Source organism: Paramisgurnus dabryanus, chromosome 6 (assembly GCF_030506205.2).
Source record: "Paramisgurnus dabryanus chromosome 6, PD_genome_1.1, whole genome shotgun sequence".
Taxonomy (NCBI): Eukaryota; Metazoa; Chordata; class Actinopteri; order Cypriniformes; family Cobitidae; genus Paramisgurnus; species Paramisgurnus dabryanus.
Genome location: NC_133342.1, coordinates 27367045 through 27394911, shown reverse-complemented (window position 1 = coordinate 27394911; position 27867 = coordinate 27367045). Strand labels below are relative to the sequence as shown.

The 27867-nt window shown below is 36.7% G+C and overlaps 1 protein-coding gene across 1 annotated transcript in view; it reads right to left on the bottom strand.

The window, feature by feature from the left end:
- Window positions 1-27867, bottom strand: part of cdh12a (cadherin 12a) — a 77653-nt gene that overhangs the window by 6408 nt on the left and 43378 nt on the right. The window contains exons 3-8 of the mRNA XM_065276411.1: window positions 21457-21751; window positions 18209-18328; window positions 16378-16545; window positions 14985-15172; window positions 8184-8437; window positions 2072-2208 (exon numbers count right to left, since the gene is read on the bottom strand). Coding sequence (XP_065132483.1) covers window positions 2072-2208; window positions 8184-8437; window positions 14985-15172; window positions 16378-16545; window positions 18209-18328; window positions 21457-21751 — 1162 coding nt within the window. The remainder of the gene's footprint in view (window positions 1-2071; window positions 2209-8183; window positions 8438-14984; window positions 15173-16377; window positions 16546-18208; window positions 18329-21456; window positions 21752-27867) is intronic.

Below are 27867 nucleotides of genomic sequence, written 5' to 3'. Positions count from 1 at the left end.
AACTTTTCTAAGAGTGTGCATCAAATGGTGTCAGCTGGTACCACACTCAGTGAGATGCTTACATCTTATAACAAATCATTTTATGTGACTATTAAAGTTACACCAACAAATCAAGCTGCCCTATCAAATTAAAATTCTCAATTCTGGCTGCATTTCTTTTATAATTATTATGTCAATATCTGCTATTTCACCAGGCATTAGTAAGAATAATTTGACAATCTTTTGTAGTACTACTGTACATGAGTAATGCACAGCTGCATTTTCATTCATGTCCACTAGATGGGGATGTGATCTTTATGTTTTAAAGCAACATAAACATTCATCCAGTCTACAGTCTACCACAAATATAATATGCATGTCATACAAGGCTTGGTTGTCCAAGCATTGGTTTCCAAACTGGTGGGGTACCAGATGGAGGTGGGGGTAATGAATTTTCATGAAATATATAAAGTTACCATACTTATTATACAAAATCTGCTTTACAAGGTTTTTGGACATAAATGTGTGTTGGCAGTGTGTGAACACAACCACCATACAATTTAAAAAATCCCTATTATCCCTTTTTAAACCCTATTAAAGTTGCCATAAACAGAAGTAGTGATTGCCTTAGGCCTTGTCCACACGGACATTTTTATACCTGTGACGTTTTTCTAGTCGTGTTCGTCTGCACGGAAACGCAGTATCAGGTCACTGAAACCGAACATTTTTGAATACCCCTGCCAAGGTGAGGATTTTCAGAAATGCTGGTTGCAGTGTTGTCGTGTAGACAGTAAAACCAGGGTTTTTGCTTCTGATTAAAGGAGTAGTCCACTTTAAAGATGGGGTCCATTGACTTTTCATAGTAGGACAAAAATATACTATGGTAAGTCAATGGGCCCCATCTATAAAGTTGACTACTCCTTTAAGGCTTCTGATTGGCCAACGTGGCTTTACGATTAGGGTTATATCACCGCCTGCCGGTGTGGCATGCTCTTGACAGCGTCTGATAGCTTGTTTTTGCATTTTCATGTAGGCAGAGATTTCTTTTAAACCGAGCATGTGTGGACGTGATTTTTTTTAAACACAGGAGGAAAAACTGTAGTTATAAAAACACCTGTGTCCGTATGGACTAGGCCTTATTTCCACATGGTGACGTATATCCGAGTGAAACCGGCTTTTGAAATGAAATAAGGCAGGGCTAGATTTGAATTTGTCCATCAAGATCTGATTGGATAATATGATTTTGTGTCCTGTTTTTAATTGCTAATCTCAGCAATCTTCCCCCAGACCCCGCCCACCTGCCATACCATATGACCGGAAGTAAAGAGAGATCGTTTTGAGGAGGGGAGGAGATTTGCATTTTTAATTAAAGATTATGAGGGCACATTAATTTTTGAAAAATAATGAAGCTCACAGATAAGGAAAAATACCACAATATTATAATTTCATTTTATTTTCATGGTGACAGTAAACAAATGCAGTCTCATTAGACATGCTGTTTTGATTCTCTTACAGTAGCAATGTGATGTCACACTGCTAATGCACTGCCCAAGGCCGTTGACTGACAGTCTTGTATTACCATAGTTTCTGCCTTCAGTGAGTTAACATTGTTTGCAATTTTTTTCTGTGCTTTTTTTGCAAAATCAGATCTTTTTTAACCAAAGCATCTCTTTTGGTAATGGAGAGAAGAGCAATGGCTTATTTGCATTTAAAGGTACACAAACAAAACAATGCGTTCTTGCTTCCACCCAAATAGGGGCATTTTGGACATGCTATAATAAATGATCTATGGGGTATTTTGAGCTGAAACACGGACACATTCTGGATAAACCTAAGATTTCTATTACATATTGTAACAATGGGCATAACATGTGCTCTTTAAATTAAAAGCAGGCTACCAACCAACAGAATCACATTGTATAATTCACCATGTTTTTTTTATTTTTATAAAAAATTCTAAGTTTGAGACATTCATTTACTTTGGGGGGGCACAAAGGGGGTGGACCCTAAACAAGAGTTGTTGACACAGACCAATTTGAGAACCACTGTCATAGAGTATCTGTACATGTGAATGAAACTCCATCATACTTACTAACTTTTGTTGCTACAACAGTGACGTTGTGTTCAGTCTTTTCCTCTCTGTCCAGAGCTTCATTGACAGATATAGTTCCTTCAACTGGGTCAATGTCAAAGTGGTTTTCAGACTCAGTTTTCCATTCAATAGAATACCTACAGATCAAGACAACAGAGGTGGTCTGGTAAAGTGTTTTTTTATTGTTTAAGGCAATAGGTTAAGAGAGGCTTGTCTGTATTGTGACCAGTTATGCACAATATGAAGCCTAACAACCCCCACGGATAAAGTCATTAAAGGCTTTTATTACAATATTTAGTAAATGTAAATAAGAACATAACGTTGCTATGCAACAAAAGTTAACATTTGTGCTGTGCTGAGATACGTATTTTGATGAAGAGGTCATAGCTGTGTATGCGTAAGGAACAGCATCTATTGTATCACCAGAGTTATATGTTTATTAAAGTAACATTTCATCCTGCTATACCCAAAAGGTAAAAACACCATAAAAGCATTCTGAAAGTATTTTACATAACAGTATATACATTCTGAAGCCATATGGTCTAAAAAACAAACTGAAGGTAAAGCCCAAAGTATAGTCTGTTTTTTTACGAATATGCAAATGTATGCGCATAATCGAACGCACAGCCTAGCAAAGTATCATTTATTTGAGTCATACGTGTACACAGACGTTCGACACAGCCGCATTGATTCAAAATACAATGCATTTCCTGGGCTACATAATACTGTACATCAGAGGTCTATAACCTTTTCCAGGATGGGGACCCCTTAATGGATAGAGAAGAGGAGCAGGGACCCCCAGTACATGTATCAAATTAGGACTGTATTTATTATTATTTTTTAAACATACTTTGTTATTATGGGGATGTTACAAAGACACTAAAATAATATTTTTTGGCATACTACATTACATTTTAATTTATCTGAATACATTTTATTGTGGGTACGTTATGCTCTTTATTTAAAGTTTTTTTTTTTTTTTTGTTATTAGCATATTAATAATTTTTTTACTTTCATTTGTCCAAAAATATTATTTTGCATTCAAACTTTATTTGGAGGACCCCCTGTAATACCACCACGGACCCCCTGTTGAAGACCCATGCTGTACATTCTCCTCAGTGTTTCCCACAGGATGTTGAGAGAATTAGCATATCTGTGACATCACCGTGTCTACGTGGCAAGTACACACAAGGCACTTTGAAAACACCACCACGTTTTAATTATTTCACTCACTGACATGAGAGAGAGGTGCTGTCAAGCAGGGTTTTCCGTAGCATATTTCAGTTAAGGCGGCCCGCCTAAGCTTGGAAACCATTCCGCCTTTACCAATTCGTCCCCCCCCCAAAAAAAAAATTCCTGCACAAAAGGCCGTCAAGTGCATCTCAGAGAATAGCGTGTACGCGCATCACACCGCGAGCGGAGACGCGCGCCACCCGGCGGAAATGAGAAAGACGTGGTCCGGACCGTCACTGTCTGGAGGATAACAAACCAGTTGATAAAACATCTCGAGGAATAGCGCAGACGTGCTTCACATCGCGAGCGTGCTCGCGCATCACATGGCCGAAATGAGATAAGACGTGGTCCGTCATGTCTGGAGGATAGCCAGTTGATTTAGCGTGTCCGTGAGAACTGTAAGTGGACTTATGTTTTGGGGTTAATTAAAGCCAGCCTGTTATTGTATTAGTCTATAGTTCTTGCAATTTTAAAGTAAGTTAGCTGGTGATTTTGTTGTTTGAGCAACCAGCTAGGGTTTCACGTGCCTGTTGATTAGATATAATTGTTGAGCGCTCTTGCTCACTTTATTTATGTGCATTATTTACATGCTACAGTAGTTACACTTCTTTAAGATAATGTAATTATTAGTGGGAAATAATCAGTATTTAAAATTTCTCGCTACCTATCATCGTTCGCCAGACATTCTACAACATCTGCTTCAGTTTGTGTTTATTAACCCTTTAGTTTCACTTCATCACACAGCTATTCCCGTTAGAGGTAAAAACAATGTACACTGCTCTTATAGGCGCATATGCCTATAGTTTGAAAACATCCAGCGGTGAGCCTACAGTACGCACGCACTCGTTTGATGATGAAAATTGTGTCACACGGACCGTATATAGCCCTTCGTGTATGTGTAAAGGCGGGACTATACCTTGGCCTTAAGTCTTTTTAATGAAAATCTTACCTTGAAACAATAGAGTCACTGAGTCACATTTAAGATCGATCCAGCCAAAAGGATTTACTGTGTGACTCTGAAGTCTGGTTTCACACCATTTGCTTAGCAGTTTCATCCAAATGCCATCAAATGACCCAACTGAATTTTGTGTCTGACCAAATTTTTCCCTAGTTAAAGCACAGGATTTGGAAAAAAACAGGTGTGTACCACATTGTTAACAATTAACATTTTTAAATGTACATGGTCATAAGTTATTCCAAAGTTAAACGACTGTTCCGAAGTTAACTTCCAGTGCATGTTAATTTATTGGTCTAACTCAGGGATGAGCGTCTTTCTAGTTTGCCTAGTAAGACATTAATTGGCTCCTTCAGGTGTGTTTAATTATGGTTGGAGCTAAACTCTGCAGGACACCGGCCCTCCAGGACCGAAGTTGCCCATCCCTGGTCTAACTAGTGGTTAAACTGACCTCTGGAGCAAATACTTTGTCAAAAATAAAAATGTATAGGTTTCCTAAAGACTGCGAGCATTGATTACTGCTGTGTGAAGAGAGGTTCGGCAGCCAGGTAAGAATTCAAGATCTGTACTGCCCTACAAAGGCAAAAGACCTTAACTCGCTCGAGTGTGAAACTGAGAAAAATGACTTTAAAGTTTAAACTTATAGTGAGTTTCAGTTGTCAGTTAATTTCTTCTTTATTTTTATTTTCTCGAAAAAACATAAAATTGACTCAAGATACTAGTGCAAATAATAAAGGAGGTCTTGAATGTCTCAAAAATATCAATAAGTAATTTTTGACCAAAAACGAAGTTACTGCCTTTTGCCTTTAAGGGCAGTGTAGCTTAGGGTAACCATGTGTGCCGTTTTCCCCAGAAACGTGCTGGCCAGGATTTCAGGCGTGTCCTTCGGAAGTCGCAATTTTGATCGCATACTTCATCGAGGTACTTACATTACAGTTAAAAACATTGCAAAATGAAGATTTATTTCTCTTAAGACATACAATCTTTGTAATTTTATTCTTACCTTGAAATGTATTGATTCATTTTCTGAATTATTAAACCTTGATGACATATGCGGTCGACAAATGCGACTTCCGAAGGACACACCTGAAATCCTGGCCAGGACATGTCTGGGGAAAATGGCACGTATGGTCACCCTAAGCTAAAGATCTTGAATTCTGGTTACACTTTATTTTGATAGTCCACTTTAGACATTTTACTAACTATAAATAACTTTGCAACTACATGCCAACTACCTTTCAATAATTTGCAACTATATGTCAACTAACTGTCATTAGAGTATTAGTAGACTGTAAGGGTTGGGGTTAGGGAAGAGGTTTGGGTTAGTGGAATAAGTTGACATGCACCTGAAAAGATACTTATAGTCAGTTGAATGTCTGTTGAGATATCATCACAATAAAGTGTTAGTAGATATTAAGCAGACAGTCTACTAATTCTCTAAAGATTGGTAGATGATATGTAGTTGCAAAGTTACTTATAATTAGTAAAATGTCTAAAGTGGACTATCGAAATAAAGTGTTACCTGAATTCTTACCTGGCTGCCGAACCTCTCTTCACACAGCAGTAATCTATGCTCGCAGTCTTTAGGAAACCAATTTTTTTTTATTTCTGACAAAGTATTTGCTCCAAAGGTCAGTTTTACCACTAGTTAGACTAGTTAGACCTAGTAACATAGCTTTGTGTAGTAGTTGATATGCTTTAGATATGATTTGAACTAAAGTAATTTAACTGTTATTTATTTTGCTTTTAATCAGAAATACTCTAGAAGTCTATAGAAAGTTTGGGCCACAAAAGCCATTTGTTTATGTTGTTGCAGCCGAAACCATCCAAATAGACTTTTAACACTAGCTGAATTAGTTTTATCTTTATTCTTGCAATTTTTGTTGTAGGCAATAGGCATATATACACTGTCAAAAATACTTTGCTGCCTTAAAAATTTTTGTTGAATCAACTCAGATTTACAAGTCATTTCAACTTACTATTATTTATCTTGACTAGAGATGAGTTGTTATAACTACAGGTGGTTTGTTATAACTTATAATTAACTATATTTTATAAGTTGTGAAAACTCTGTTGACATGACTTGTAAATCTGAGTTTTAAGGCAGCAAAGTTTTTTTATAGTGTAGAAAAAGTCTCTGTAAAACAATTACATTTGTCTACATTGACCAATTCAATTCCGTTTAATTGGGAATATTCTCGGACACCTGAAAAATAAAATTTCAACATGCCTGCCGTCTTTTGGCTCACTACTGTGACCTGTTAAGACCCCTGTCTCTTTAGCGCAGCTGCGGCATGAGTACAAGCAGTTCTTTGGATCAGTGAAGCCAGAAGAATAGCGGCAAACCATTATCTGGGTTATACTCCTGTTGTCCCGGGTGTATCCTCATCCGTTCGCCTGAGGTACTCCAGTAAAGTAAAGCCTCGGCGAGAGGCTCAACGTGATTCTTCTACTAAATGGTACCGAGCTTCTTGGGTACATGCATAGAGCTTTACTATTCTGACTACACAAAGTAGATTCTCCTGTCAAATCACACTTATTCTATCTGCTGAAAAAGACTCGTACATGTAAGTTATACTAAGAAAAACAACTTATATTTAGAAAACAACTTGAGATGGTCTAAACACAATGGATCTGATTGGCATTTTTAGCTTTTTTCCCCAGCATGGTGTACATTACTCTGTGTGCACTACCGTTTAAATGTTTTGATTCATTTACTTGATGTATTTATTAATATTTTATTACTATAAGCCACACAATTTTTCAAAGTTTGGCTGGTCCTACGACTTTTAGTCAGGTGCGACTTGTAAGTCAGTATGAATTAATCTTGACATATATGAACCAGGAGACAACATGACCGTCTACAGCCGCGAGAGTCCACTATATGCTGCTCCTGTATTTATGTAATTCAATGGATTCAGTGATGTTGAATGACAAGCCTCCGAACTTGATGCGTGTTGACTTGTTCTGTTCATTTAGCTTTAGCCTATTCAGCCTTCCAGGTATGTTCTGTATGCTATTGTGTATCGTGTAAATATTACGTTAATGTACGGACACCTTTTCAGCCTGCTGTTCTGTGTGCTATTGTTTAGTTGAATAACTTGCCTTTTCAAATTAACTGTCTGTATTTCGGGATGGATTTTTGAATTTTCTAAACAAATGCGACATATAGTCAAGCCACTGCGACTTATATGTGTTTTTTGTCTTCATGATGCATTTTTGATTGATGCAACTTATACTCCGGAGCAACTTGTAGTCCGGATAATACGGTAAATTCATAAAAACTATGGATTAGCACAAACTTAAATTTGTAAAAAAAAAGATCATGCATTTTTGTCTGCAATATATATATATATATATATATATATATATATATATATATATATATATATATATATATATATATATATATAATTTAGTCCAAACTAATTAAAACTGTCCAGTAAATGCAACACTAAAGTAAAGCCATTTTTGTCACATGGGTTAAAAATGAGAAACACATTTTGGTAAAATGAGGCGTTCTCTTGTCTACCCCAATGAAATATTTGTCTCTAAAACAAATACTTTTATAAAGAAGTTATTTTCATTGTGCTCTCACATGCTTTTAACATCAACATTGTTACACCTTCCAAGGCCCTTAAACGAAGACGGGGGAAAGCAAATGTGCCACTTTAAATAAAGTCCGCACTTGCAAACTGCACCAGAAGTTTGTCAGAGTAGATTCAATCAAAGCAATGCAAAACAAGATTGCCAAACCAGGTCCCAGACGCCTGAGAGACTAAGAACCTAAACCCACGGGAACACATGTCTGTTATTACTTATTTTTTCTATGTACACATGGACTTATTTGTATAAAATAGTTCTGAAAGGAAATCCCAGAGGGCAATGCAAGTACAGATGTGTGGTTGTGTGCTGCATGCATACCTAACAGGACTGTTGCCAACATCCAGGTCCTCGGCTGTGACCGCTCCAACAATAATTCCTACCGATGTGTCCTCATACATCTCCATGCTATACGATGGTCGACTGAAGACAGGAGGCTCCTCCACATCCAGAACGTTAACCTTCACGGTGGCAGTGTCTTTAAAAGGTCCTAAATGCATGAAACGATGATCGAGAATTGCGTTGGAAGCCTCAACTTTAAAGCTGTAAGCCTTCCTGGTCTCATAATCTAGACGCTGCAAAACAAATAACAAATATGAATGTGTACATTAAACTCAAATTTTTTGATCTCCTCTATGCATTTTATCTGTTCATTGGCAACAACAATGCAGGGCTGTTTGGCTGTATACTGTTATAGAATAAGAAAACAGTCATTTTATTCAGGGCATGACACTCAAACTCATGATCTAACTGAAAATGCCTCCACAACAGAGGGCTCATGCTGAGATCAGACGTGAGGAGATCAGGAAGGCCTGCCACTAACTCTGAAAACAAAAATCACATGGAAAACAGCCAGAAGAAAAGAAAGTAAGTTAGCATTCAGACTAGCAGCGTCTAGCAGTAGCAGAGCGACGCAATTTTATTGATTTCAATGGAAGATTGACGACTTCCGGCTACACGAGCAACAGCAACGGTTGGCAACTGGGTTGGGGCGTGTCCAGTCACGTGACAGAGTTGAGAATTGTTTAACTTTATGCAAATTATTAGCGAAATTTGGGAGCGACTACCAATGAGAGTTCACGACATCCGTCTCTCGTCAGTAACTGGAGTGGGCGTTACTCATTTGTTTATGACAACCAGCCTCTTTTGAAAGAGACGAGCCACACACAGTGACAAAGTTGCTTATAATGTGAATGTACCTTTAGTTCTCATCTGGAAGTACTCTGAATGAAGAAGTAGTAAAGTGTAGCTCAGATCGCTCACACTGTGGGGCTTACATTATAATGTTATGGATAAAACTTTATTTCAATGCATCATGCCTGAACATCATTTGTTAATCCTGTCAGATCAATTCCTGTCGACAATGAAGGTGAACAAAAGGGGAACTCCTATCACTGCATGCTTTTTAATAATGTCATCAAGCTGGGATCGTTGTTGCTCTTTAGTGACCTCTAGAAATGAAAATTATATATTGTGCCTGTAATTCACAAAAATCGAATAATAAAAATAGAATATGGATTTACAAGGATAAATTTACCCAACTTTTTGGTTTGTCCATGTTTGATCCAACCAGGTTGAAACAATCCATATTTTTTATAGGGTAGGGAAGATGAGATGTACAGTAAATAAATAAGGCCTCTCAGAACACAGTAAGCAAATCCCCTGAAATTACTTGGATGATAAGCACATAAACATTTAATAAAAACATGTCCTGTTTATACACTAATATTTGCTCAAATGTTTTTTACAGACTGTTACACTTGAGACTGGGGCTTAATAGCTTGTTTAAATGTCAAGTCATGTAAGCCTGCACATATTATACTTAATAAAATTATACTTACTACATTACAAACCCATGAAAACTTCTTGTTAATGTATGTTTTTTACAACAGAAGTGATTCCTTCATTATGTTTGACACCAACAAATACACATGCATTTGCAATTTAGTAAAAAAATCCATCTGCATGAACAAGGTGACACCAGTGAAGTGAGTGTTTATATACACGGGAGTAAAATGTTGGAGTTGGTTTATGAGTTTAACCGGGTGTAACAAGAACAATTTGTATCAGTTTGTTTGCAAGCCATAAACAAGAGGCATGGGAGTAAAATTCACTGGACCTGTTAAGCTCAAAGCACTTCAGAATATCAAGAGAGACACTTTCATCAACCAAAAGAACTTACAAAGACTGTTTAAAAGACTGACTGAATGACAACATACTGTTCTCATTTTCTCTTTGTTTTCAAAGCCATGTGTGTTATAAAACCACATGTCTTAAACACACTGCCGATCCATAGTGCTCCTGGAGGAGATCTCATCATTATTCAAACAGTTATGCGCACTACACCCATTGCAGGCTAATGTTTAAATATGTAGGTGCGCTGTTTTCTGCAGGCTGAGCTAATTACTGTGCCGACCATGGTGAACAATAACAACCTCGGGCATAGCAGAACAGAGATCCAGATGGACAATCTCATGCCGACCCATGTGGCAACCTTTGGTCATCATTAACCTTGTAATAACTTTGCTCAAAAATTTTGACCTGACACAGTCATCTACATGGGGTTAAGTCGAGATGTTATTTGCCAAGTAAGATGTTTTCTTGAAACAGTGATTTTTTATCTCTGTCAATAAATAAATCCGGTTTTATCTTAAGATGTAGCCATAAACCAAACCCAAACAACTTACCACTAAAACCAGAATATAAAAGTAGATTGATGAGAATGGTATACAAGCCAGTCCTAAGCCTAAACCTAACACTGAGCTCAACCGTAATTCTACAATCTGATAGAAAGATTGAAAGGTGTACGACCAGCAATGATGTTGATTCACACACCAGGTATAGATGTCACATCTGCAGCACACTCCAAATAAAAGTACAAGAAGGTACAAAAGTTGTCACTGAGGTGATACCTTTTCAAAAAGTAAACCTAAAAGGTTTGTACCTAAAAGGTACACATTGGTTAGGGTGTTTTTCAGACCTGTACATCGATTGCTTTGTTCTAAAACTGGGGATCAAATCGCTACAATGTTGCAATTTCATCTTGGTTTGGATCGCATTCACAAGGCAATATATCCAACCAGACCAAACTTTCTGAATAAAACGACAGACAGCATGTTTGCAGGTTTATTGTGTATTGTTTTTTTTTTTGTTAACTGCGGTTTTTATTACTTAATTATTTTGAGCAGTAACCAAAACTTAAGCAGGATAGCATTTTTTATCATGTATCTTTTGGAACGAAGAGCAAAGACATTTTATAAGTAACAGGTGTGCTTTGGATTTTGAATGGAGCTGACTTGCTCACCAGAATTTTTTATCAAAGAGCTCAGATATGGTATGTTTATGGTTAATAATCCAATAAGCCTTGTTCATTGGTTCGTTGGGTAGGATTGCTTTCACCTTTATAGCAAACCGCTCCAGAGTTCGTTCGCAATCGGGCCCAGACCACCTCATTTAAGGGGTCACGGAGTGACGGAGTACAATTTCCGTGTTCACATATGCCTAAACAAACCAAACCAATAGAGAAAATGCATCAGGTTCCGAAAACTGAAAACACCCTTAGGAGGTACATATTTCAAATTAGGACCTTTTTGAAAGCTAACGCTTTTGTACCTTTTTTTCTGAGAGTGCATGATGAAATGTTGGTTTGCACTGATCTTGCAATGAATTCGGCTGAATTCCTGAATTTTTTATTTTAATGGTCATATATTTTAATTAGTGAACACGTCTCGTACAAAACCATAGATTTACTTCTGAATCGATTTTATCCTAAACCGGTTCGTCTTGTCCTTTGTGTTTACTTTTGCAACAAAGTCACATTGGAAACCTTTAGATGGCAGTGTTTATCTAGTCGTCCATTGAGAATTAACACAAAGCCTCCTGTTTTGGATCCTCTCTACTCAAAAGTGAATGTTAATCAGATGCAAAACCCCTTGTTGTTATGTTAGTCAGCATACTAAAATTGTAATTCCCCTAGTGATTGACATTTCGTCATAAATTCTTAATTGCACTGTTATACTGAATGCTTGGAAGAAAAAATCAAAATAATTCAGATGCATTGTTTTATGAAGTGTATAAACATATTCTGAACTGAAAACTGTACCATTTTTGTCGCTGGGGTGGTACCCTCAAAGGTAAATTTTTGTACCTTTATGGGTATACAACACATTGAATTTTTTTACCTTTTGAGATACAATATTATAGCCTAAGGTCCTAATGTGTACCATAAGTAACAATTTTGTGCTGTTTAAATTTTAGAGAAAAAAAAAAAACTCAATAGATCCTTCAGGTATAGTAATCTACCCTAAAAGATACAGCATTGTATTATGTTAAGTATACTTGGGGTACCACCCCAGCAACAGAAAAGGTACAGTTTTAAACCTGTTTTCTGACAGTGCATGCTCATCTGCAATAGCTTCTAATAAACATTTATTCTGTGACCCAAAACGATACAAGCCAAACATCTCTCAACCCTCAACAATCGACAATATAAAAGAAATACCAAGTGAATTAAAATATAGTGAAAGTGACATAACTGTCAAGTATGATGGCCCATATTGGAAATTTGGTTCACATTTCAGTGAGTTGTCAACACATGCACTGCAAAGTCGTGAACACACACATCTGTAGCAGTGGGCAGCTGTCACCGCAGTGCTTGAGGAACATTTGGGGGGAAACATGCCTTGCTCAAGGGCACCTCAGGTGCACCTCATTCGCGGCTGCGAGACTCAAACTGGAGACCTTTGGGTAACAATCCCAACATTAAGCCACGACTGCCCCAAAGGGATAGTTTACAGAAAAATAAAAGTTTGTTGTTAAATCACCATCAGGCCATTTTATCTGTAGAACAGTTCACATGCATTAATGCAACAGGAATATCGGTTTTCAGGCACACTTGGGTTTGCCCAAGGCTGTGGATTACTGGAATAATGATGCAGAGTGAATAATGATCGGCTTCTTGCACAGACCATTCTGCTTCATGAGACCTCAGTCTATCGCCAAAGCCAGTGGTGTTAATTTTGTGTTCCCTGTATCTCCCCTCTCGATTCTTAAAGTGGATTGTGGAGATAATGAATCACTGTTTTACGGAAGAAAATGTCACCTACATCTTGGATGGCCTGATGGTGATTAAATAATCCAGAAAGTTTCATTTTCCAGTGAACTCGAACACTCGACTAACAAAGCCGTCCTTGCCTATTACTTTAGATAATCCCACGTTACCCACAGAGTAAAACCCATCTTCATCCTGTCGTTGATATAGAGACAATTATCTTTTGATCCAGTTAACCGAACTGATCCTCTTACTGCTCAAACCAGCGCTTAGCCCTTGAAGTCACGAGATCCCAAATGTTCGACCTCAGCGTTTCAGAAAAGTCCCAGTGTAACACAGCAGGGAGGTGATGAAGCGGCTCGTCAAAGAGAAAGTAAAGCAGAGGGAATTCTGTTAAAAAATTCTGTCAGGGCCATTGTCATTGACCCTCTTATATGCCCCACGGTGAGGATCCCACATATCCATTTGAAGAAATCTTTTTGGGTCACCACATATGGCACACCCAATTTTGCAATGTAAGGACTATCTCACATTGCACAGGGAATTAAAAAGGTACAAAGAGTGAAGGACAGGAAAAAAGGATCACAGTGGCTTTCGGGATGTACTGCAGATGGACTGTGAGATTATGAAACACACCACACCCCTTAAAATATGTTGCATTCTGCTTATGCCTATAGCTCTCCATATGCAGCAGAAACAAACCACAGCAGCAGTGTAAAATCACAGACTGTCATTATGTTTCTATACAGACTACACCAGCTTTGAGTAATGAAGGAGTATAACCTCTTCATCCTCGAGAGGATAAGAAAACCCCAGTCTCATCCACAAGCTTTAACCAATGCATTTGTTTCGGCTTAGCACTTATACCATGTCCAGACTGAACCTTTCGCTGGGTGTCTGAAATAATATTTACTTATGATATCACATCAAGGTAAGATGCTGCCATGACCATAACCATCACTTATGGCTGCTAATATATATATATAAATTGGGGGGGACTCATATGAATTTTTAAATCCCCTCTGAGAGGTCAGCATTTCCCATACATTACTTTTCATCCCACAAAGTCGGCAAAACAGGATTTAGAAAGCAATGTTCAATGGCAGCCAAAGCCCACATAATGAATTGATAAAGTTCGAGAGTATGCATTGGGTAGTGTGGGTTAAGCGTTTGCACTTTCATGGATTAATAAATTATTCATTTGCAACATTATGGACGGTCATCCAATAATAAAATATGAATCACCTGAGGGTAAACACACACACACATGATATTAAATAAAGGAGAACTCAGTGTTATTGCCATCATCCTTGAATACACAACTGTGAAATAAATGTGCAAATAACATCCTGATTTGCATTTGCCGAGTCATGCAGCTTTAAACAGGGCAGCTAAATATTGAAATATTGTCTATCCAAAGATGTCATTTGTTTATCCTCCAAACAAAAACACGCATTAAACACGTACAGTAAAGTGCAACGAGACAACAATTCCTAAACACACAAAAAACATAAATGTAAACGCAGCAGAAAGTAACCCATCCGACTCTGCTGTGCAAAACAAGGCTATTATTCACAAAATATCTTTCTTGTAGCTCTCAAATCTCATTTCACTTCTATATAAATCGAGTTTAACAATAATGGTGTCAAACGTCATGGAGTCGGTAGTAGCCACAATCAAAACAAGACGAATTTGAATAAGGATATATTGAGTGCACAAATAAGACTTGAGAGCCACGGCGGATGGGAAGGTTTTTTAATCAAGAACATGATTAAAATCCTCACACGAGGGTAATGCTTCATAAGACTGTGCACACAAGTCACATGGACTGTTTAAAATTCTTTTAGTTTACATTCACACAGGCTGGTAATGACATGAGTGTAAAGTAAATAATGACAAAAATTTAATTTTTGTGTAAATCCCATCTCTTTGTCTTATCCCTTCGGTGGGACATATAGGCAGTGCTACCCTATGAATAATGAATCAGTTCTGATGGTGAATACAAATACAGCCACAAACCAAATCTGCTTTTATCTGCAGACAGAAAATTACAAAAGAAACCCTGACCCTACCTTTTTCAATATCACCGTTCCCTCTTGGGTGTGTTTATTGCTGTAAATATCAAACAGGGATCCTCCATCATCAGGAAAAATGCTGTATTCCACATCAGCATTCTTCCCAGAGTCCATATCATGAGCTTTGACCTTTCCCACTGATGAGCCCACCGGCGAAGATTCAGGAACCCGCAGGTGAAAAATACCTGTGAAGATTCACAAACAGCTTTATTTGTGACATACTGCCTTTAGGGAATGTTTGATTTCTAGGCCTATATGTAAAATCATGAAGAATAGTTGGTTTCAATACAAGTAAGCTTGTGATTTGAATATTTATATGCCCAGAGAAAAGGTGTTCCACATACATAATCGTGTAATAATCAAGGACTTAGCACCCGAAAATAGTCCACTTGATAACTTTCAATAGCTGGGGACTCTTTTCGGGTGCTGCGTAGTATCATTGTGCCTGAAACATACATGGTATGGCAGCAAAATCCTTGATTATTACGCCGAATGAGAGTATAGCTCCTAGCCATATCAGCCTAGAAAATCGCAATTTTTAATTTTCTGTCGGTCTTAGAACACGATGTAACTACAGAAGAGTATATATTTTAGAAAATTTTGAAACTCTTTGATCATTTTTGAGCACAATGCTAATGGTCTAATCAGATTCAATGGATTATGCTAAGCTATGCTAAAAGTGGTACTGCCAGACCCGGAGATCAGCTGAATAGATTTCAAAACGATAAAACTCATATGTTTAACTCTAGGGGAGCTGGAAAATGAGCCTATTTGCAAAAAAAGTGGGGTGTCTCTTTAACAAAAGTAAAAAACTTTTAAGTTTCTATGATGCTGATAAGCTTACAGTACTTGACCCATCTTACTTTCTATTATAATCAGCATTATGCGGCAAATGCAGCCAATGAAGCGTGCATTGTATTGAACCCGGGGCACTTTTTTAAGACACATTTAGAAATCCCTATCACAGGTAGTTACCAATAATTATCCACTAATCTCTGCAGCAGCTCTGGAGGAAAGTCCTGATATGCTAATCACATTTGGAAATTCAACACTATTTAGTTGTTTGTGCTCAGCGCAAGCCCTGGAGATCCTGATCGTGGCCAATTGTAAATCTGAGATACTTTGCTGTGCTGGGTCATGTGTAATGTTTAGTCCCTGTTTCGAACCAAGATTTTTTTTTCGGTATTAGTGCCATTAACTGAATTAAACAATCCAAATAATGGCCTTATGTTGAAGTTTTCTACAGAGCACAGCAAATATGAAACCAGATTAAATTCACATTAAGGTAAACCCCAGGGATAAACCGCAGCTGATATAGAAATGCTGACAACTTAAGCCTCAGTACACCCGATAATGATTTCACGACAGAAACATCTGTTTATGGACTTACTTTTAGAAAATCGAGGTGGGTTGTCGTTGACATCACGGAGAGTGATATTGATGGTGGTGGTCCCTGCTAACCCTCCAAGCTGACCTCCCATGTCTTTAGCTTGTATGACCACCTGGTACATTTCTTTAACCTCCCTATCCATATTGGGTAAGGCAACTCTTATCACCCCTAATACAGCAAGACAGATAAATGGCAAATGTATAAATAACATGTTCACTGAAATAAATAATAAAAAATAAAAAAAATATTCAGTTAGGTAACCTACAAACATGTAAAATATAAAAATCATACAAACATCCAACAATTTTTTATATTATATTATTTACAACAAAATTGTTAAGGGTCCCTTAGTGCTGAAGGTAACCAATGCACACTTTAACATTTTACCACTTTTATAGAAATAGACATTTTCTAGAATTCAGTACACTTCTAAAGGGACATGGGCCCTATATACACTTCAGCTTAATTCGGTTGTCACTTCACCTTTTAGTGCTTAATCCTGTTTTGTACACACACAGTTCAATAATTCACGGGAGTGACAACCGCATTCTACCGAATTAACTCCCAAAAAATGGAGGTAGTGTCAACCGCATTTACAGAAATGCTGCACAGCGTGCACAGAACAGAACTAAATAACTAGTTCAAAAAAGTATTTAAATGTACATAACATGTCTCTTTTCTTAAAAAACAAATAACATGATGGGAAAAACATCTTTGGTATGCGCATTGCAGAAAATGACAGAGGTATGAGCATTTGCCTACTAATGTTGCCAGATTTTGCTCAAAAAACAGCATACAAGAAAAAATTAATGATAAACCAAAATAATTCCAAATGCTTTACCTTAAGGCTAAAATATTGAGACCGAAACCTTCACAATTTAATAATGCCAAAACTTTGATTGCTTCATCAAGTGCCACAATGGTAAGCCCAATACAGACTTGGACATGGCAACACTACAAGACAACTCCCCATATAGCAGCCTCACAAACGCATACAAACACAATGCCAAGTTTATTAAAATTGCAGAGCATAACGCTGTAATATTATTTCAGCCAGAACATTGCTGTGGTTACCTTTGTGTCAATCATAAAATTTTCGGGAGCAAATCTTGTTCCATACACACATGGAACAATTACTTTTTTCACTCCTGCATTCAAATCCGTTTTATTCCCGAAACTTTCCAGTGTGTGCAGAGGCAGAAAGCACCACCAGCTAAATGAGAAATTTTACAGGCCTTTATTATTCTGTTTTGCAATGCCTCTGAAAACTATCTTATACAAAGCCAGACCTCTGATATTCAACTTAAATCTAACCAATCCTAATAGCTTCCCCTCCAATGAGCCACTTTTTAAGCAGAACATTATAGCATGGCTTAAGGTGAATAAACTAGGGAATGTATATGCTTTGCACAGAAACCCATGCAGAATATTACCACCCATAAAACCAAATTTAGTCTAAAAGAGACATTTCTAGCAATCACGCCTGCAGTAATCCTGTGATGATGAAATTATGTGTAAGAGCATCGTCATCAAGCCTATACAGAAGAAATAGCCGATGGCACTTTTGGCACTTTCCAGAGCCGTTCGGATTCCTGATAGATCTGCTGGTAGAGTGATGCTGTCACAGTAAAATATGCCAGAATGCGTTACATTCTCTATGGCCTAGCACTGCCAACCAGACAACTGTACTGTGCAAATTGCGTTCAGCAGAGAAAGTTAGCTGGGAAAGTTTGCACCTTCATGTACTGTAATGTGCAAATCAGGGTCTAAAATAAAGCAAACAGCACATAATAAACAACACTATCAGGAAAGTCGACATGTGCAGCCTTACCAGTCTTGGGGTCAACTGAAAAGTAGGGCTGTCCATGAAGGATGCTGTACACAATCCTCGCACTGTTTCCATAAGTGGGGTCATCAGCATCAGAGGCAGTTATCTGCGTCACATATGTGCCTGCTCACAAACACCAAAGACAAATGAGTGTAGAAATGCCACATAATAACAAAGAGAGCGCATCTACACTTTCAATAAAGACTAAAAATGCAAATGAGATTCATGGTGCTATAAATATCATAGCGTTTCCCATTGTCTGTCAGGTATTATGTGTTACATACTGTTTTATCTTATATTCACGGTTCCATGGTTAACAGTTATGGATTATCACTTTGGATTTATTAAAATCAATCACATCTGGGCTTAGTTTCTTCCTATTTGTATCATGCAATGGAATGCAAATACAAATATTTCTCTCAAATGTTGCCTTATGAATGTGGCTATAGCATTGGTACAGTATGTTCCTGTAGCTAAGTTTGCATTGCATTAAAAGTGGTCATTGCATACCGATAAAGCTCCTTTATCACACTATAAATGGCTTTGGATAAAAGGGTCTGCTAAATGCATAAATGTAAATGTGCCATTCAGAGGAAACATCTCCACTTCACATACCACTTTAAATATACCGTTCTATTTAAAGACTTGAAATACGTCAAATAAATGCACTGCATAGATTTATTTTGCATAAATGCACTTAGCATCGCTCTCATTATATGCTGCCCATTGCTTTATCATTAGCCCAATTATAAAGCTAAACGTTTTGCTTGATTTACCGTAAATGTGTCTATATGTTTCTAAATAAGATGTGAGTAGGCTGTGAATACTGTGCAAGTTAGTATATTGCCCAAGAGCAAATAATCAAAATGACTGAACACGCTAAAAAGCTTTTAAATAGTTCACGCAGCGTGATACTTTAAAAATACGACTGGAAATCAATCATTTCAAGACATGGTTCAGAAAGACCTGCCTAATGGAAAGAAGAAAATGAGAGATGTTTCCTAAAGGGATTACTGGAATAACAGATTGGTTCCAGACACTGTTAAATAACATTTGGTGTAAGAATAAGCTTTTGGGATTAGTTATCAGGTCATTCTGTTAAAGCTTAAGATAACAGCCTATATGGCCTACAGATGGTATTTTAATACAGTAAAAAATGAGGGTTGTTAAAGCTGATGTCACCGATCTTGAAACTTTTTTACTACTTAATGAATAGTATAGTTAATTGCAAACAATAAAAAAAATGGTAACACTTTACTTGAAGGGGTGTTCACAAGACTGCTGTGACACGTTCATAATCATAACATGACACGTGTCAAGAACATGGAGGAGATTTTAATGCACGTTTATGACAACTATCATTAAGTGTTATTTGTTCAATTATGTCATTTTAATGCAAAGATGACGTTGTTTGAGATGTCTTTGTTATGACAACTTGACATCAACCAATACATCATAACTTGTCATGACAATTTGACATTACCAAGACTACACATTTGACCACTTTTTACCAGTGATACAAATTGAATTTGTCATTAAAATGTCATTGAGTGTTAATATTCTGTCAAATAGTTTTATAACAGTGTCATGAAAATTCTTTAGTTCATAATGTTTGTTAAGTTTCTTCCAGGTGTTAGAGAAATAAAACCGACCATCCAATAATAATAATAATAATAATAGTAATAGTAATAGTAATAGTAATAGTAATAATAATAATAATAATAATAATAATAATAATAATAATAATAATAATAATAATTGATTTAATTATATTTTATTGCAGTTGGAGACTGATTCACCTAAAATTAAATGAAAATGTTGCAGCGTTGGATCCATATTGCTGCAAAAAAACAACAACAGTTAATTAGATTAAATTAATTAATGATATTAATTAAATATTTTCGTAATTTTTTCTTCTATGTGAGAAATTTGCAGAACCGTCTGTGTGAGGAAAAACAAGTTCTGTTAGTTGTCAGTTTTTAACGTATTGTGAAGATACATTAAGTTAAGTGTAAGGTTTTGATGTGTCTGTTGCATTTTGTCTGTTGCATTTTTAAGACACACCCTCATACGCTCCTCGTTTTCTGTTTACACATCTGGCCCTTGAGGTCTATATGACCGCAAAATTGAAAGCATTGTAAGAAAAATATACCTTTTCAATAATACAAATAATATTTTTTTCTCATCTATACAATAAAGCCGTGTTTTTAGACATTTTAAGTACTTTTGTACCTGTTTATCACTAAATTGCTCAACTACACAGTTGGCTTGCCTGGAAAAATATTGAATTATTATGAAAATTTACATAAATTATGATCTAAATTTGGTTTAAATTGTTTTTAGATATTGATCTAGGTGTTAGGTGTTGAATTCAGCCATCGGTTTTTAGAAAAACATATAGACCCCAAGGACCGTTTAAGGGGTTAACACTTAATGTCATTTTAATGTCAGTTTAATGTAATGCTAACTCATAAAGCTAGGTAGTTTCTTAAAGGGGACATATTATGAAAATCTGACTTTTTCCATGTTTAAGTGCTATAATTGTGTCCCCAGTGCTTCTATCAACCTAGAAAATGTTAAAAAGATCAACCCAGTAACTTAGTTTTGGTAAACCATTCTCTGCAAGCATGTGAAAAAATAGGTCATTGTAATTTGGCCCTTATTGTGATGTCAGAATAAGGTAATACCGCCCCCTTTATCTGCACTATCCAATCACAGCACAACCATTTGGTACGGAGAGAAAGAGAGACATAAAATATTTCACAGCACAATTGAGTTTCAATTGCAACAAACCACCATCATTGTGATCAGTGGTTGCACTTCATCCGCTCATTTGCATTTTAAATGACACACCCAAAACGGCACACTTTTGCTCAGACCTAGATTAAGACTTAGTTTACATCTTAAAAAAAATCTCATAATATGTCCCCTTTAAGTTTGATGATTATTCTGCTATGTCATGTTTATGACAGATTTATGATAAGTTATAATGTATTGGTTAAAGACATCTCAAACAACGTCATCTTTGCATTCAAAATTTTGTCATGATTATAAAGGTATTATGTCAGTCTTATGCACACCCCTTCAATTAAAGTGTTGCCGAAAAAATATATACAGTAATTCTATTGAGAGTAAATGTTGTACAGTTGGTCACAATTCCTCTGCTCATGTTCCTTTAAAAAAAAAACAAGCTTTGAGGTCTGTTTTTCCAAAAGACCTGCCATTTGGGACATAATGAGAGATGAACTTACCGACAGGTGACATCTCTGGGACGCTGGCTGCGTATGGGCCCTCCAGGAACCTTGGCTCATTGTCGTTGATGTCCTGAACTTTAATAATAAACTCAGACTCAGGTTCCAAGGGTCTGCCGGTGAGCACATCCACAGCCTGCGCTCTCAGCGTGTAATAAGGCTTCTCCTCTCTGTCCAGGCTCCTTAAGGCGTGAATGTCTCCGGTGCTCGGCTCGACTGTGAATATAGAGCCAACTCCTTCACCTGAGAGAGTGTACTTCACCATATTATCCCCTTTATCCATGTCCGAGTGAAGCTGAAATGAATGAAAAGGGATTTTCTCTAAATGAGTTATGATTACTCATTGCTAAAATTTAATTGCACACATGTGCAAACATGGGCAAATATGAAGTCAGGGGCATTCGCGTTACTACTGTAGATGTAATCATGTACGAAACACAGATCTAGCATATCCATTGTGACTACAACAATTTTAATCCATTTCAAATGTACTCTATAAAAAACTAATCTTATTTCGGGCTCTATCTTACACCCGGCGCAATGCAGCGCAATGCGCGACGCAAGTGTCTTTTGCTAGTTTCCACCCTGCGCAATTATAATTTTCACGTTTAGCGCCACGTTGTTTAAATAGCAAATGCATTTGCGCCCCCTTTTGCGCCCATGGGCGTTCTGGTCTGAAAACGAGGTGTGTTCAGGCGCATTGTTGGCGCGTTGCTATTTTGAGGCAACTAAAATAGACTACGCCATTGACCAACTAAAACCTGGTCTAAAGTCTAAAGTCAATGGCGCAATATGTTTTTTTGTTATTTAAAGAGCGCATTATTAATATGCGCCTAAATGGGATGACAACGCAGGTTTGCTTATCACACAGTACATGAATGCGCAGCAGCACAAAACCGCTTTTAAATTTGAAAGATTAAAGGATTGAATGTAAAAGATTATTATTGAGTCTTGGACATAAATGAGGACTAATTATGAGACATTAGAAGACAAAAAGAGCTGCTTCACCTGTAGCCTGGTAGGTAAATAAATGCTTTGCTTTAAACAAATGCATCTGTTTTTAAATGTTTTTTTAAATGCTACCTCACAGATTAATTTTATATGATGACCTGTGGATATGGTGAGATGAGAAACATTTTTAAGTAATGCTTTAAAAAACTGTCGCTGTCCAAGTGCTGAAAGGTGCGGAGAGCCGTTAGTAAATTCTTTATCTCCTGTTTGTTACAAATAAAGTATTTTTAGAGTACAAACCTTTTCTTACAAACTTGTAAATCATTTTTTTGATGATAGCCATACATTTAAAGCAGGAGTGGGGAACCCTGGGTCCTGAAGGGCCACTGTCCTGCAGAGTTTAGTTCCAACCAACCAAAAACACCTGAATTTAATTTTCAAGTAATCCTGAAGACTTGAATTAGATTTTTCAGGTGTGTTTAATTAGGGTTGGAACTAAACTATCCAGGACAGTGGCCCCCCAGGACCAGGGTTCCCCACCCCTGATTTAAAGCATTAAAGCTATTTTTACTTCCATGACTAAAAGAAAACGGGTTTTAAAGGTTTTAATAAAAAATTAAAATTTCAATACAAGTGAAAAACAACACAATTTTTTAACATTAATCTTAAACTGGGGATCTTCTTCCTCCGCTTAGTTTTTTAGTTTACAAAGTCCATCATCTAAATAGGGTTTAGACATAGCGCCAGCGCAGCTGTCTTTTAAAGGGGATGAGAGCTGAGACTCTCATTGGTTTATTACATGTTACGCCCAAAATACTCCCATTACTCATTAAAAAAAGGACCAACCCTTTTCGACCATGCGCTCAGCGCACAAACCATTTTTCCCGTCGTTAAACTAGCAAAAGTGGATTCGGACACGCCCATTTAGACATTGCGCTGTGCACTTTAGACAATGCGCTTAGATCGTTAAAATAGGGCCCTTCATGTGATCACATGTTGGCTATTATGGTGTGGGTGACATATAATTACAGATACCGTTTGAGGATGTCCAAAGAAGATTGATGTGAATAACCCAAGTTATTTCTTTTCTGTTTGCAGGTTTGACAACCTAACTGATTTATGTACAGCATGGGCGTTCAACAGCTAAAAATATAATGGGTTTTTCTGGAGATTTTATAAAGCCCTCTTTTTCAGAAAGATAAAATAAACATTAAAAAGAAAAAACACAAGGAATATACGGTGTGTTCTATCATCTCAGTGGAACTGTAAATAACACCAAACATTGTTGAGATGGGAAGATGGTTGACTCTGATCCTGAGTCAGATAAGTTTAAAGTTTTGGAATGAATATTCTTCAATAAAAAACATCACTGGTGTAATGTGAAAGGATATGCAATAATCAAAACAGAGAGGCATAACTGTATCACTAAACCCTGCCAAGTTCACGCTTAGCTAATAAAAAATTACATTAGTTGGGTACAACAGACCATCAAATCAAAGACTGTTTGACTTTATGATCCGCAAGGGTAGACTTTGAGATAGCAGATAATCCATCAGCTACAGTAAAAAATTATTCTATGTCCAGCTTTTATACCACTAATCTGGTATGAATGTTCACGAGGCCAATAAATTGAACATAAGGCTCATACAGTATCCAGAACAGTATTACAGTTTTATGTCCATATAGCGGTGAACGGCCTCGCAGCTGCAACCCAATGAGTTCAGAAGCAGAGATACTGAGTGTTGACAGTACGAAAGTAGGAATTGCAGGAAGAGTTATTTTCTACCAAAAAGGTCATATGTGGAAAAAAAGTGTGACAGTGGGGTAATATATCCTCACTGCAAAGGTCAAACAAGGAGTGGGCCTTGCTTCACAGGAAAAGGAAAGGCAAAGAAAATGTTGATAAAGAAAATTGGTTACAGTGATTTGTCATAAACTCGAGAAATTCTCCACCTGTTACGAAATAAAAATAGCTTGCTTTGTGATCACATTTCTAATGATACATTTCTAATCATCGCATCTAATTAATTGTAATTTATTAGCAATCATTGTAATTATAACTCTCCAAAACATTCCTATTAGAATCCAATTACCTTTCTTGTGACAACCTCGAAATATCCACAACCAGCAGACAGCCTACTATATGTCTTCACAAACAGCTTCTGAGCAAGAGCCAGACTGCTTAACTGAACATCCAACCGTCTCAAACTTCCAATATATTTAGAGCTAAAAGACAAATTGTGTACCCAAAGCAGACATTGAGTGAAGTTTGCCTTCCATTCCTACGCTTTACTCGCATACTCACTCGAATTCAAATCTTCCTGCAGTACAAACCTTTGATGCATTCACATTTTATGTGCAAGAACGCTTACATTTGTGGTGGCAGCTCAAACAGGAGATGATGGAATGAGTTATAATTTCCCATGGTGCATGCCGCCCTTCACCATGGTCTCTCCCAAGTGATCAATAAATACATGCCACTGCTGTAAGTTTATTGATTTAATGTAAGTACTGAGAACAATGTTCTGAGTGTCACTCAGAACATAGTTTCTGACTGGCTTCATACAGTATATAAGTGAAGAACTAATAGTGGTTATGCTACAGTACAGTAACTACAGTACAAAAATGCTTTTTCCAAGCAATTATTACATAAATAATAATACAATTTATTATGTTGTATAGTAAAAATTGTTATAATACATGCAATTTGTATAAGAAATGTTGTTAAAATTATCGATTTACTATGACATTTACGTTTGAAAAACATTAAAACAATTCACATTTGATGATATTTCATTAAAATAAATATATTTCATAATAGTAAAAACTATTAATTGTTTTTTGTGTAGGGGTGAAGTGTAGTACAGTGTGAAAAAATCCTACACTGCATTTTAAAGTATTGCACATTGTATTACTTAGTGAAGTGTTATTATAACGTTATTCTGGTGTGGAGAGATGAGGATAAGAATAAACATTTAACTTTTAATAAAACAAGGAGTAAACAGACGCTGCAACCTGATACATCAAACATAACACAAACGAGATCGGACAAGGACTGAACTAAGGCAAGGGTATAAATACAGATAGACACAGGTGATAAAAATGACAATGATATAAGTAACAGATGACAGGTGCAGACAATGAAACATGAGGTAAAACTAAACAACAAAGTAACAGTTACCAAGAAAACATATTAAAAAAATATTAAAAGTATTTGCTGTTTGAAACTTTTTAGACTCTATATAATATCATGCTGTCACCTAAAGAAAATTCCTATGGTATTTATTTTTGTTTGACATAAATGCAGCTCTCGGCCCTATCATACACCCGGCGCAATGTAGCGCAATGCACAAGTGTTATTTTGCTAGTTTCAACCCAGCGCAGTTACCATTTTCACGTCCAGCTTCACGTTGTTTAAATAGTAGTAGTTAATAGTAGTTTAAATTTTGAGGCAACTAAAATAGACAATGCCATTGATCAGCTAAAACCTTGTTTTTGTGTTATTTAAAGAGTGTGTTAGTAATATGCGCTTATAAACGAGACGTCAACCCACGTTTGCTTATTACACACAGCACACAAACGTTTTTAAACATAAAAAATAAAGGATTAAAATGTAAAAGATTATTATTGAGTCTCTTGAACATAAATGAGGACCGATGATACATTAGAAGGCTTAAAGAGCTGCTTCACCTGTAGCCTGGTGAGTAATTCAATGTTTTGCTTCAAACAAATGCAAATATTGCATCTATTTTTAAATGTTTTTTTTATGCTACCCACAGATTTATTGTATATGATGACTTTGTACCTGTGGATATATTGAGATGAGAACTTTTTTGAAGTAATGCTATTAAAAATACGGCGCTGTCCAAGTGCTGAAAGGTTTCGGCTCTCCACATGTTTGTGAATTCGTTATCTCCTGTTTGTTACAAATAAAGTATTGTTAGGGTACAAACCTTTTCTTGGATATTTGTAAATTTTCTTTGAGATTACACTGATCATGGCTATCCTTTCATTTATAGCAATAAAAAGCCTGCTTATTTTACTCCCTTGACTTAAAGAAAATGACTTTTAAAGTGAACCAAAGGTTTTACAAAAATAATTTCAATTATATATATATATATATATATATATATATATATATATATATATATATATATATATATATATATATATATATTAAACTGGCGGTCTTCTTCCTCCGCTTAGTTTTTCAGTATAATAAATTCCACTATTTAAATAGGGAATCGGCATTGGCTGAGCGCAACTGGCTTTAAAAGGGCATGGGAGATAAGACTTTGATTGGTTTATTGCATGTTATGCCCAAAACACACCCATTACTCATTATGAGAATAGGAACAACCATTTTAGACTGTGTGCTAGGCGCACAAACCTTTTTCCCATCTTTAAATGAGCAAACGTGGATTCGGACACACCCTAGGTGCACTTGCGCCATGCGCTTAGATTGTTAAAATAGGGTCCTCTGACTGCAAACATAAGCTACATCAGCACCTTTTTTCAGTTAACAACTGTTAAAAGTGCAGCTTGATTGAAGTATCATCCCCTGTACAGTAGTTTGGGAAGCTATGATTTCAAAACTGCTTTCCCAACTCTGCAACTTAGTAAGTACCATTTATCAGCATGTGCATGAACATGCTACATTATCCCACCATTATGGTAGGAATGACTAATAAATAATGACAAATATCACGACTAAAATGTTTAAGTATTGTTTAAAAAATGTTCTTTAAATAGCAGCTTGCCTATCTGATAAGGGCGAAAGCATTACCCATGAAATTTCTAAGTAGCTGTAAGCCACATTCTTCCAGTGACCCGAGTTAAAAGCGACAAACTCTATTTATAGTGACACGCTTACACGCTTCTTTGCAATTAAAGCTTCATTCCCTCTTGCTAGTGCTGCTACTGATGAATCTGAGGTAACAGGCAAGTCTCGGCCATGTCATCTTGCTTATCTTTAGTGAAGGAGACAGCGGCTACACAAGTGGAGGTGGCAGGTGGTTGAGAACAAGACTCTGACAAGCTCCCGTCTCCCAGTTTACATCCGCTCAGACAGCACTCGGTTAGGCCACACTGATTGCACTGGCATTGACTGCAGACTATTCAATTTAGCTCTGATCCCATTTAAGCTGCAGGTGCTCAATTCCAACTTTCTTTGTAGAGGACCTTTTTTAGCCAGCCACAGATTGCATTCTTTCAAATTTGTAGTTTAAATGCTAATAATATGTTATGGGGATTTCAGATTATAATCATATGGGTTTAATGTTTGACCTCAATATTAGAATATTAGTGAATCCAAATATGTTCACTCTAAAAATGCTGGGTTGTTTGGACAAGTATGGACAACTCCAATTGTTGTTTAAAATAAAATCCTTATTTTACCCAACCATGGTTGTAACAACTAAGCATTTATGTAGAAACAGTAAATCACAAAAAACTTTATCC